This window comes from Cyclopterus lumpus, chromosome 14 (genome assembly GCF_009769545.1).
Source record: "Cyclopterus lumpus isolate fCycLum1 chromosome 14, fCycLum1.pri, whole genome shotgun sequence".
NCBI lineage: Eukaryota > Metazoa > Chordata > Actinopteri > Perciformes > Cyclopteridae > Cyclopterus > Cyclopterus lumpus.
The window spans coordinates 16,554,148-16,568,010 of record NC_046979.1 but is presented as its reverse complement, the minus strand read 5'-3'; the positions used below and the strand labels follow the sequence as shown (position 1 = coordinate 16,568,010).

The following is a 13,863-nucleotide window of genomic DNA, read 5'->3' as shown; positions in this document are numbered from 1 at the left end:
TGGTGACAATTTGACTACTGTAAACTGTTTATTGGTTGCTTAGCTAAATCCCCATTGTCTGTGTTGCATTACATTCGGTGCTTAGACAGAAGAGATCCCACTCTGCGACTGAGACGTGAATGTGTTCATACTTCACCACTGATTACATTTGATCACACATCACAGCGTCGGCGCTCAATGTGCTTCCAAAGAGAAACGTTTCAATCTAGCAGCGAGGGAACTAACATAACTATTTGTGCTATTGTGACTGCTGCCATTTTGCACCAATGTTCAGCATCAATAGGAATACTGTATTCCATGAAATAAAAGTATATGCTTGCAGGTTTTTTGATACTCTATCTCACCACTCTCTTGATAATGAACAAATGACTAATACATGAAGACAAAAAGAAATCCTGGATTTTTTACTAAAGGCAAGAAATAAATAGAACAACAATATCTAGTAGCATAATAAGGTTACTATACAAGAAGAACATTTCCATCAGTGAGATTTATTAACTTAGTTTCCTGTTCATGGTTGAACTCCATTAACTCCATAACCTGTATCATACTGTTTGTTGTCCCCATCCAAACAGATACAGAGAAACACAGAGGGAACCGTGAGGTCATCGCCCAAACACCTGCATCTGAACCGGCACCTGAACAAGACAACAGCCTCGGGTACAAAGGTAAGAAACCAAGTGCTACATTGGATTTGTGCAATTGTCCGACCAATGGAGAGCCTTGATGTGTTGATGAGTTTAGCTCCTCGCTGCCTTGCTCTCTACACGACACACCTCCATCATTCTTCAGTCTCTGGTCATACACCATGGTGTTGTTCCTGCAGCCGATACGTGTGGTAATCCAGCACGAGGTGTTACCAATCAGAAGTGTATGTTGTTGTTGTTAGTCTCTTGTTGTTTTTTGTTTTTTTCCCTTTTCTTATTTTGTCATCACTCAAACTCACAGATCAGTTGTATCCAATTATTGTTGCTCTACTTCGAAGCGGCGATAGTCTTGAATTGTTCCGATCTCGTAAAACAGTTCTAAAAGAAGTCTCTGAAATAAGCCTTGAATAAACCAGCGGTCCGTAAAGTGGTGCTCCAGATTGTGCGGATTCTGTTTTGGTCCTTTGAAAGATACAAAGTTGAACCCAATTCCCAGGAAGAGGACTATGTTTTCCTTTTGCTGACAAAGACTCTAATACCACTTAATGCCAGTTCAGCAGCTGCAGACCTAAAGTGCTGTGTCCAAAGCCAATACAGCTCAATCCCCTCTCCCTTCGCTTTGACAATTTATGGTTTAGGCTCCGACTTTAGGATGTACTCATATAGAACAAAGCTACACGTTTAGCAGTTCTCCCCCCTATAGCCTCTACGGTTTTGGAGGATGACAAAATAAGATTTTCTGCTCAGTCTTTCTGCTAAGTCAAAAAAAGAAGAGGCAATTGAAATGCAAACAATATTGATGTTTTGGGCCTCTTATCTTTAATGGGAAGCATCAAAAATATATATTTTTCTTTTGTGGAACCTAAATTGGAGCTATTACTCTCCTCCATCTGACGTAGTGTAGCTAATAGCTAAAAGAGGGATTCTTCATCTGTCTGTGTCCTCCCTCATGATAAGAAGCCTTTTTTTTGAGGATGTCCAAGTCTTAAGGACTGATAAGACCATCGGACCAGCTGCCAGTTTGCCAGTTTGCAGGGAGACATGGCTATTGCATCGTCTTTTCTTCCTGTGTGATGGCGAACGTCAAAGCTGTCCCTTATTTTTTTCTCCATCACTCTGTACGACCCTGAGCAACTATAGTGGCGTGCAGTGTGCAAAGATATAAACAAGTTGGGGGGAAATAAAAGAGTCGAAGAGCTGTCACAGATAACAAAAAGGGAGAGTGAGGAATCAGCATGGAGAATAAAAGCTGGAATGGTAAAACATAATGTGATGAAATGGGCAAATATAATGGCAGGGATATGTGTTACAAACACAAATGTCCACATAGCTCCTGCAATTAAAATATGCGTTTCATGTCTATTTTCTTGGACAGAGTAGTCAACAGTGATTAATAGAGGAGTAGCTGAGGCCAGGTTTGTTGGTGTCTTGAGGTTCCAAATGATTTATTCCTTCATAAATATTTTTTTTAGATTTGGCTTTGTGCTTTTTTGGAAAAATATTTCCTCCCCTGGCTCAGAATCAACTGGAGAGCTACGTTGGAGTGAAATAAATAACTAGAAACAGGTCTCAGTCTCTTGGCACTGGCTCCTTGAAATCCTCGCCATTTGATGTGCTTTGTTGCCATGAAGGACGCGAACATGTCTTTGTGTCCATTTTACACCATCTGTTCCTGGAAACATCGGTGTTGGAGATGCTTTTTTGGATCGTGACCAATTGTGAAATGCACGACAGAACTCACACACCCTGCATTTAGCTGCGTGCGCTGCACCTGTTGTTATGTTGAGGCCGCATACGGCCACCGTGAGAGCCCCACTGTCGAACCTCTGTCCTCTCGCCATTTGCGCTTTTGCCCGACTGTGATGACAGCTATTTAATACACCATTTAGATGTTATAGAATGAGACTAATGATGCAGACGCAACATGACCGAGACCATATTGTCCTCTCCGACACTATGGTACTAACATTCAGTGTACACCCGCCGAGCTGCCACAGAGTCGTACAATGGGGACGATATTTAGTTGGAGGAAAACAGAAAAGATGTGAGCAGAGACCCAGAATAACAATGTGGAACAGTTGAATAGGACGTGGGACAAATAGGAACATGCGACAAAGCAAGACATGTTTTCATGGTTGTTTTGTGATGTCTCAGCCTGGAGTGCAGGCCCCATTCAGCAAAGCCCCCAGTGGTCCACAATGGGCAAATACAGGATTTGAGGCGGGAGGTCCTGAACCCGGGAGGGCCGAGTCCGTTTTTGCTCAGTCAAAATGGGACTTAAAATACCAGAAGCATCGCTGCTTTTTCTGTGGCACGTCAGACAGTGTGATTGAAGTATCTCTGAATACATAATTATCACCTCTCTTCTTCTGTTGCTAATTTTGGTTGGACTTGTGAAGGAATTTTGAAGTGTCAGTGCTTTTTGTTTTAGAGATGATGCGTGCACTTAACTTGGCATATTTTTTTTTGTATTGTCGTGCAGCCTGCTTGCTTACTGCCCCTGCGGGTCAGGATGTATCAGCGTGGAGTGGGCATAATTAAGACGAATTTTAACCTTTGAATATCAATATTTCAAAACAAAAAGGTAACCCCCCAGCCTGTACTGCAGCCCTGCAGCCAGCAGAGGGAGTGCTGACCTCCTTAGAAAACAGAAGACCTAGTCGAGGTTCACTGGGTCACAGTTATATACTGTTACTATTAACTTTAAAGGATCAATCTTACCTTCATTCAAATGGTATTTAATTTAAGTAGAATTTCACGCAACCTGTGGGATTCATACTTCAGCGTGTTTGATATCAAGACATATTATGTTAGGCATCACATTTCTAATGCACTTAAAATGCCATTTAATTTCCCAGTGGAGTGTTGAGAGGTCAGCGGGTGAAAACTTCATCGATTTTTGTTATTGGAAGAAGAATCAGAATGCTGCTGCGGCCGGGTGTGTATGGAGGCCCTTTTTACTGGATCATTAGGAATACACTACTTTTTCTTTTTCATGATGCCTGAGCGGATCCCTTTAGCTTTTAATTAGGACACAGAGAAATTGCACGTCCCTTTATGCCTTGATGGGGGGATAGAAATTGTATAAATCATTCATCAAGGTCAAATTATGCTCACTTTCAATTGGAGACACACTTTGAAATATGAAGTTTGGTTTGCGAATTTCTGGCCTTCATAAAAGGCTCTTCTTCACAGATAACGATGGCCACTTAAAACAAAGTGTTTGATTGGTGCAGCCAATTGAATTCATAGGCGACACAGACTGCTGCCATTCATTAAGCTTGGGCCAGCATGACATTGATTCATTGGATACTAAAACGTATAACACCCACATTCCGTATAGCTTGGAGTCATTTTGATGCATTTACCAGGCTGCTGTAGCCTGGGGTTCTTTTTTTTTTTGGTTTTTGGTTTTTTTTCTTTCTTTCTTTTTTTCCCCCCTCATACGGGACATGCTCGATGCAAAGTGGAGCCTCGTGTTGCGAATGCGTCCTCATGCGGTTAAATGGTGCCTGACTCTCTGGAATCTCCTCTCCTCTCCGAGCAGCCTCTGACTGGGTAGAGGAGCCAAACCAGCGCTTTCGCGCAGAGACGCGCGGCGCCTCATCCAACCAGCGGCGGTCCCGCACGAAGCCGGGGCCAAAAGTACACGTTTGAACAATTCCAGTGGCCGCAAACTGGACGCGTCTGCGCTCCTCTTTTTTTTTTTTTTGGAGTGAGGGGGAGGGGAGGGGGGGGGAGATTCTCCGCTCTACGTCCAGCCGCGGAGGAGCCGGACGCCCCGCAGCGGGATCTGCATTCAACGGGATCTGCTCGCAGATGAATTACGCGAAGTTATCTCCGCATTTGGAAGTGAGGAGTTCCGACAGCGGAGCGAGCGAGCGCGCGCGCTCGGCGGCGCCGGGGAGGGGGTGAGGAGGAGGAGGGGGGGGCCATCCAAGTGGCGTTTGAGTGGATTACTTCTTAGAGTGACCCGCAATGATGCCGCCGACCGGTCCGAACTTTAATTCAAGTATAAATTCACTGCGCGAGGAGCAGTCCTGAGCTGACGGGTATATTCTCTCTGCGCCGCGGCAGGAGTTCGGGAACTCTCCTCCGGCCCCCCCCCCCCCCCCCACCGGCCGTCACCGGAGAAGTTGTGATTTAGATGAAACGGACAACAACGCGCATTCTGACGGGATTTACACCGTTTCCATCTGCTCTGGAATGATGCCTGCCTGTCTGACGGGGATTTACTGTCTACTGACATTTCTACACATGTGTTCAGGTACGAGTTATTGCCAGGATATATAGCTCCCATAATGTTTGCAATATATGTATATATATATATATATATATCTATAATATTACAGTGAGTCCTTAAAAAAAGCGTTGGGTGGGACAGAGAGAGAGAAGTGAGGAGGGGTGGCGCGGCCCCCCAGGATCTGTATGTGGCCCCTGACCCACGCTGCGTGCTGGAAATGACCCATTTATCTACTGCATGGGCTCTGCTGCAGTCCAGAGAAACGCAGCCTTTTTTACAAGCAGCTCTTATGACACCGGTGGAAATTAATTGCCACAGTAAGTTTCCAAAGATAGAAAGAAAAAAGAAACAGAAAAAAAGAGGTTTATGTGAGAGTAGGTTGTTTTATGTATATGATCAAATGCATGATGGCTAATTGCATGTGAGGAGTCAACGTAGGACATTGAAGGTTATCGTCCTCAGCCGTCATATATTACACAATTAAGCTGCAGGTGAATGAGGAACAGAAAGACCTCGATTGGTATTGGTCCCTCTTCAGTCGGACCATTCAGGATGTGTTTCTTCCGATGGATGGAAAACTCTGACAATGTCATGCATGGTAGATCGTACTTCTAGATCATGAAGTATTTCATATTTCCAGCATGCACTCAACCCAGCATGGCGTGTATGTTGGGAGAGAGAGAGAAAAAAAGCTTTTAGGTATGGTGTGCTGTGTTTTTGTTGGAGGGTCAAGGTTCATTCTTGCAAAATGAAGCCAAGCATAACATTGCTATACCACTGCTGTTGCAGGTGGAGTTTGTCGAGCACATCAGCAAAGAAAAGTTTGTGTTGGAGTGCTGACAACACAACTTAGTTTCCACAAGGCTTCATTGGCTCAAACACATTTTCCTTTAGCCACGATCACAGTTCATATTAGCCATTGTGCTCCACTCTCAGTCGAGCTGCAGACCTCACAGGTTTATCCATTGAAGGAGAATCGCCTCCTCTGCCCAAGGCACACTAAGCAATCAGGAAAAAAAAAAAAAAATTTAAAAAATGACGCATCTCTTTTCAGATTTACAGGCAATGGGCCCATAAGAAATCATGAATATTTTTAGAAATATCAAGAGTCCCTCTAATTCCCTATGGCGCCAGTCTTGCTCATTCTGTAAGACAAAGACAGCTGTCTGTGACATTATTAACAGTGGCCACAGACAGAATAGAACAACATATTTTCAGCGTTAGAGCAGAGTGATGGCTTTATTTAGGGCCGGACGTCCATCCTTTGACGGTGCAGGGCCCGATTCTTTCACGGTTTCTGCTCTTTTGGGAGCTGAACATCGTGTGCATACATGTGAGTTAAACCTCCTTGGGTGTGACTTCATTCTTTAAAGTCAACCTATTATGAGTGTTATTTATGGAACATTTTCCAAACCATAGATAAATGCCCCAAATGTTCCCCGCAGAAGCAGTAGCCGCACAGTGTCAACATGTGGCTATAAGACAGTCATTTACCAACGTTTTTCTGAAATTGACTCACAAAAGGAAACATACTAAGACCCGCCAAGAGGCCGAAAATGTGTATGACACCACTTTTCCAGTCTGTTGTCTCTAAAATTCCAAACTGACACACTTTGCTTACCACGCAACCCCCTGAGCATTTCAAGAGCAGAGGAGATCTGTGCTGTTCTGGACTTCTTCAGAAACTCCTCTGATCCTTGACGTGAATATGTTTATTTGCACTGAAATGTACACCGGACATGAAGCCCAGGTTTATTTAATGCATAAGGTGACAGTAAATGTACACGCAATGGCCATGTGTGTTTACCACATCACTGTCCCACCATAGATTACAGGGAGTCTCATGCATTATACCTGGGAAGGCTGCCAGGTTTACATGCCTGTCCTTGAAAATGATCCATGCGAAACAAATTGCAATCAGAATGATTACGTGTTTTGTTTCCACCCTGCTTGTGTTTAATGTAACTCATCCACTTGTATGGCATCTTGACTGTAGCATGAAAAACATACAGTGGTCAATGAGCACCCGTCATCAAAACATCGAGCTCTCAAAGCTGTGCTCCTAAGTGACTTCACCGCACTCAGAATTAGGGGAAACCTGCAACTCCTTCTTTGTTGAGAGTTTAATCCCCGCATAATAAATCTGCCGACGGTAATTGGATACATAATAATCTAAATGGTGGCCATTAAAAGCATATGCTTGTGTCGAGATGGCTTTGTCCCTTTCATCCCTCGGATGTAAATGATGCATCCCCAGAGTGATGCTGTTACTTGCCTCGCCATTCTACCTGCTTTCTCTGTAAACACCTTCTAAAGGGACCGTGGGAGAAATAAAAGAATGGCTCATCCTGTTATTCTTTGTTACGATGGCTGTCTCAACTGTGCTTCCAAACAGAAGACGGGGTTTGAAAGCTCAGTTAACCCTCTCATTTCTGCTGGCGGTAATACGATTAATATATTCCTCAAAAACATTCCAGCTAAGCCAATAACTAGGCTAATTACTTTAGCAATAAGAAACCAGGGTCCCTCTGAGGGCTCACTTTACCTTTTACAGACCCCCTCGTCCATGTGTTATAAGTGAAGAAGTAAGTACAAGAGGGGCTCAGAGACCAGCAGAACACAGCCTCCATCACTGGTGTGTGCAGCAGCCCCATAGGGAGCCGTTTGATTGAGACATCTGGCTGGCCTGCTGGAGTTAGTTGCACACGGGTCAGAGGTCACATGTACCTACTCATGGTGCTTTTGGCGACTGACACTCGTGGCTGCAAGAGTGTTGACTGTTGTCTGCGACCCAAAATACCACGCGGCACTGGTCGCTGCGTCGCCCGCCGGAGCTAACGAGCCTCCCCGTCGTCTTTGTGGTGGTGACAGTGATGAGCTGAGTCCCGCTGCTAATGAGGACTTCTTCGCCACGGATGAGGGAGCTGGTGGGACATCTTTTGCACGCCGGCGAGAATTCCTTTGTTCGTTGGTGGAAATCGTCAAATTCCTTCTTTTCTTCCTTGGAAATAAAGCATCTCACAAGCAACGCCGTGTGTTTCTTGGAACACGCCAACGTGAATGATATGAATGAGGATTAGAGTTTTAAGAAATGTATGCGGGGTGTGGCCCTTCCCTGCTTCACTCAGAAACTACCTTTTTTTTTAAGAGAGATGCACCGGTTGAAAGTATTCTTTCATTCTTCACTGCTGGCAGTGACCCTGGTGCACAATGCTTTTCCAGCTTTGAATACCTCGAAGGCTTTCACACAATTTGCATTCTTTCTCATCCATTCCTGGGATCTGGTTTTTAGGTGTATGTCTCTCTATTTTCCAAAGAGCTGAATGGGATGAACACTTAAATGATGCGTTAACTATCCTAGAAGAAGTCATGCCAAAGCAATGTTTTGTCTGACACAGGTGTTTTTAAGGTCACCGTTACCTTTACAAGCGCTCATGAGAACTCCGTCCCCCGGGAACTGTTCTGGTAGAGAATCTGAGACTGTGTCTCTCTTGCCTCTCAAACCCCAGCAGACAGCCGCTGCCATCGATTGTTTGCTTCGGACTGAATATGCATGAATGCATACGTAATGGTGTTAGCGCAAGCTCGTTTTTTTTTTTTATGTGTGCTTTTGGAAATTGTGTACTGAAAGCTGTGATCCACGATTTTCTCCCTTGTTTACTCGCCGGCTTCCTGTGGCGCTGGGAGGCCGAGCGTGGTGTCCAACCCTTGGGGAAGGGAAGAGCTTCAACAAGCGCCCGCGGGGCCTGGAGTTCACAGGTCATCACACCTTCTCACAGGCACTCACATATACGTACACACTCCGGCACACACACTATTCCTCATTTTGAGGGAGGATCGATAACTATCTGCCTGCCCCACAAAGGGAGCGAGTTACTTGCCTGGAGGATCCTCCCACACCCAGACGACTTCCTTCAACCTTCTCTACTCATCTCTGTAAAAATAGAATCACGGTTCATTTGTTCACTCTGCTGTTACTCTTGCTTCGGTCGACAAGCTCTTATTCTAGCTCACTGTTTTAATTAGGTGCAACAACGACTCAAGCATGAGCTGAAACAATTAATATCGAAATGGCATGATGAATGCGACTTTTCTTTGACCATAATGTATAAAATAATGACGCCGAGCATAAACTAAAATAAGAATATTAAACTTGGAAGTTTCATGGTCACTGCCACCACAATAATTGATGAAATCATGCAGACACAATTTGTACTAACCAAATACTTCTGTCATTTAAGTATTTAGGCGGATGCAATGTGCTTCTGTGCGCTGCATCACTGTGTTAGGCCCAGGCAAAAGGGAAGAATGAGATGAAGAAGATTTATTATTTTCTTAGCTTTTTGAGAATAATGGCATAATGGCGAAATGTATGCCCTGATGCTAGCATTTAAATTTATTAGCAACGGTTTGCTGTTTATTCATGAAATATCTTCTTTATTCTTAAAATGTTATTTGGACTTCATTTTTTTTAACATTTCTTCTCCATTCTCACCATATCAACTTTATTCTTGAAATGGTATTTCATCTTTATTCTCAACATTTTGACTATATATTTTCAAAATGTAATGTCTGTCTTTAATACTGAAAGTTCAACCTTGAACTTCCTCCTCTCACTTTCCTAATGCCTTGCCCCAATACTCCTTATTACAGATCACATCTTACTACTGTGCATAAGCCTATTGACCCGATATGGATCAGCTTCATTATTTGTGAGCTTTAGTTTATTTCTTAAATCTTTTTTACATGTATTGCTTGTCGCCCATATGCGCTGCTCTCAGTTCCTCACAATAAACTCTCCTAAATAGTGAACCAATAGCTCATCTGGACAGACTTCTGAGCTCATACATTTCCGTGGGGGTTTGTGGTTTTCTCCGGGCTGGTTGCACTCCTTTGGCCTCGGTTTTCTGTTCTGAGGTCAGTGTCCCGCTACATCTGCGTGCGGAGGCACTTCGGATAATTACTCCTGTGAATAAATCTGCTCTTTATAGTTTGGGGATTTTATATGTCGGCTGATTGTGAAGACATCCCACCCCTTTCATGAATCCTTCTTGTTTCCCACTCTGATGATCGTGTTTGACAGAGACTGGCACATTTATTCTTTTTTTCACAAACTGTGTCTCTAAAACAAATTGTTTTCCATATGCGGCCTCATGCAACTTGTCTATCCGTGCTTGCAATGATTGAGGTATGATGTATTTCCTCAAGGAATTTGGGTTTGAGAGTAATTGGGAGAATTCATATTTTGAAAGGACAGCTTTAAATGTCATAGTAATATTATAACCTCAGAGATGCTTCTTCGAGGTTACATCTCTTCTCCAGTATGGCGGCTAATAATCAATAAAATCCATATGTTTCCAGTAACTTGGCTCATGGAATCGATTAGCCGAGCCACTGGTGCATTCAGTTGAACTGAGCGTCCAAATAATTAATCAAGAATAATTTTCTCACACCTTCAACTGGTCTGGTTTCATGACATGTCTTTGAAATTCTTACGTTATAATTTATTCTGACAGCCTTCATCGGAACACATCTAAACCATGAATCTAAACCTTCACTTGGCTCATTAGGTCCCAGTAAGAGAAGAGAGTCAGTGGGTGGCAGGCCAGTAAAGCATGATGCCCTCCGGACTGACATCGCTATTACAGGGTGAGGACCGACCTCATGCTACCTTCATTACCAGGTTGATGTTGGAAGGTCCCTGAAAGCATCTCAAGCATTTTGACATACAGTCTCATTAGCTAGTAGGAGGTATTTGAATTATGCAGGAATGGCATGATGTTGCACACTCTGAATGCAGACCAATGCAGACCAGGACCAATACCTCTATTCGTTGTTCATCAGTTTGGTTTATTCTTAGTATCCAAAGCAAATTTCTTCATTCCCCACAATGAATCAATGACACATTGTAATCATGTAAAGTGGACATTTGCGTTTGGCTTGTGTCATACAGGCATTACCGGCACCTAACAAGTATGTAATATGTTTATCGAGCTAATCCTATGTACAATGCATTATCTATCTCATTATAATAACTGCAATATTGCAATATCCATATGCTTTTCTGATTGTATTTCACCTATTATTACTTTCCTATGCTACTTTTAATCAATTTAGAACAATTTCATCTTTCATTTTCGCCCCACAGTCATCAAGATCCACTATATCCTAGAATATAGTATAGTAGAATTTGTGTGAATACAACTTTCGATCTGCTAATTCAACTCTAGAATCTGTGTGAATACAACTTATTGTATTTAATTTGACTGCAGGCTGTACTTTCTCACATTCCATTTCTCCCATTTGCGTGCTGGGTTTCAATGTAGCTGCTGGCGTTCATATTACTAGGGGCTGCAGGGTTGCACGATATCATGTAATTTCTTATTTTTTACAGGCCTCGGGTTAACGAGGGAGTATATGTGGACAGGGGATATTGTCAAGGTGTTACGAAGAGGGAAGACATCCGCAGTCTTTGGTGGCTATGTGATGAAATGCAGTAATTAACTCATGTTCAGAATATGTATGAACACGGAGATAAAACGAAATTCCAGACAGCCATTAATCTCGCAGGCATTTTCGCTCCCATAGCCGGTGCTTTTCCACTGCTATAAGAACGACTTCCAATCAACCCAAACAACCTGCACGGTTTCGCTCACTTCAAACAGAGGCTTTATTGTAACATGCAAGATTGTGAGAGTGTGGACTGTAGCCATATTTTTAAAGCTGCTTTATTCCAAACAGTGTTGGTTTGCCAGGGTATAACACATGTTTGGGGCTTGTTTTCACAAATCATTGCACATGCATTTAACAGTCGAGTGGACCCTCTCTTCAACCAGCAGATCATTAGAACCTTTGCCAAGATCTTCGGATTGCAAGCTCAGTTTTGCACTCTTGAAGCAATTTATTAGTGAATTACTCGAGAAAACACCTCATGTACCCTCAAACTCAATCCACACAAGGTAACCAAGCTGGAAAGCCGGGCTTTGACTGTATCCCTCCCGTCAACAACCAAACCCCGGCCAACCAGCGTGATCAACAGCACCACCACGAATGGAGCCAAATAAAAAGCTGTTCATACAGATAAACTCTCAAATTACTACCAGATGAGCTGCTTTAATCGACGTTTAAAAAAAAAAAATCTGTTGGAAAAAGCTTATCGGAGTTTAAGCTTTATACTTCTCATAGAAAGAGGGATTGAAGTCCGTGCACTTCATTCCTTCGTAGCAAAAGAAAAAACGAAGTGAAAAGCAATTTGTCAAGACACAGTTGAGATGATTCTTTCTTTCCGCCCAGTCGAAGTGATTGACACGAGCAGGTTTGCGGTGAAAAGAGAGGTCAGTATATTATGGATTTCCTCGAGCCGCTTCTCTTCCACGCTGAACTCTGACTTCTTGGCTGCTTCCCCTGCGGCGCTTTATTGCCACTCCCTGCAGGTAGCGCTGATAGGACTAGTGTCCGGAAAATACACACGACATACTTTGCATGAATGATGTTGCTCTCGTTGGAGACCGCGTTCATACACGAACATGATCTTCGTCTTTAGCGATTGGGATCCGCGGCATCTTTGGAATGGGTGATATTATTGTGCAGGAAGATCTAATGTTTAAAATGCAGATTGTCTTTCCAAAAAGGTAGCAATGTGGCAGCAGCAGCAGCAGCAGCAGCAGCAGCAGCAGCTGTGTTTTGATAAGATTTGCATTGGTCTTCTTGGCTCGACTGCCGCCAGTGTGTCAGACACCCGTTGCTGTTTCTGAAACAGTCGGACTGCTGCCTCTGAATTGAAACCATTTTGAGAAACAACGAAACTCATTAGAGCCTTCTTTCTTTGTGAGCAATGTCACACGTAAATCTCGTGAATCTTCATGAATCTATTTCTAATACATTGAATTACTTTGGATCCCATATTCTGATTGCAAGGGGACACACAGTTAGACCCTAACATGATATCAGGCTATCTCTGATGTGGAGAGTTTGTGTGTGCATGTGTATATGATATTTATCCTGCCTAAATTCTTTGTGCACAGATGTTACCAAGAAGCAGGTGGCAGGCAGCTCAGTGGATACCCGTATCGCAAGAGGGTGTGACGTTCTTCGCAGTCTGCATTTTTAATCAGAAACAGGAGGCAAAGATGCATTTTAAAGGAATGGTTTGACATTTTGGGAAATTTGCTTTACAAGCTCCTTTTTAATAGTGAGTGGTATCAATCTTCTCATTTAAGTCAATCTTCTCATTTTTCCAAAGTGTCCAAACTATCCCTCGCAAGTCAGTTGTGAACGTGATTCAACTAGAAAGACAAATAATTGGCCAGTCTGCGTGTTAGGGGCGGGTCTTAGTGAAGGGTCAGTTAACATTGCCAGCAAAGTCTAAGTGAATCTACACAGCACCAGCACATAGTCTCCTGTGTCTGCTCGCATGCACACATTCATGAAGAGGGACTTTAGGAACCAGAAGAAGTCCTGGGAGGGAGAAGGCCTGCCTCAGTTTTGTAGATGGGTTTTGTGCTGCGGGCAAAGTCTCTCTCCCTTCACAGTACGACAGTCAGTTCACATCTGGGCTGCCACAACCGGGGGCGCAATTAAGACCGACATTCTTTTTTTTTTTGTAGGTCATGCAGACATGCACTTGTGACATGCAATGACGCAGCATGAAGCTAATGCAATATTAATGTAATAACTCAAGTTAGTGTTGCAAAAAACGTTTTAAATGACAGTTTTATAACTTTGTTTGCCTCAAAGGAGATGATGGAAACGTGATTAAGTCCCAGATGGTCAAACACGCCATATGCAGTCTGTTTCACTGTTTATATTAAATACTGCTGACAATTTAAACCAAATTAAATCACCCGTCGTGTGTTTACTTTTCTTTCATAACAACAAACTACACCTTTGCCACTTCTGCATCTGTCTCTATTCATGGGAAGTTTGACTTTCAAGCTCAGTGATAATCAATGGCCTATACGGCCTCTTTACTTT

At 43.2% G+C, this 13,863-nt stretch overlaps 1 protein-coding gene across 1 annotated transcript in view; it reads left to right on the top strand.

The window, feature by feature from the left end:
* The window catches only part of LOC117742532 (roundabout homolog 1-like), a 74,847-nt gene that overhangs the window by 1,532 nt on the left and 59,452 nt on the right, over positions 1-13,863 (top strand). Inside the window, exon 2 of the mRNA XM_034549996.1 lies at positions 576-668. Coding sequence (XP_034405887.1) covers positions 576-668 — 93 coding nt within the window. The remainder of the gene's footprint in view (positions 1-575; positions 669-13,863) is intronic.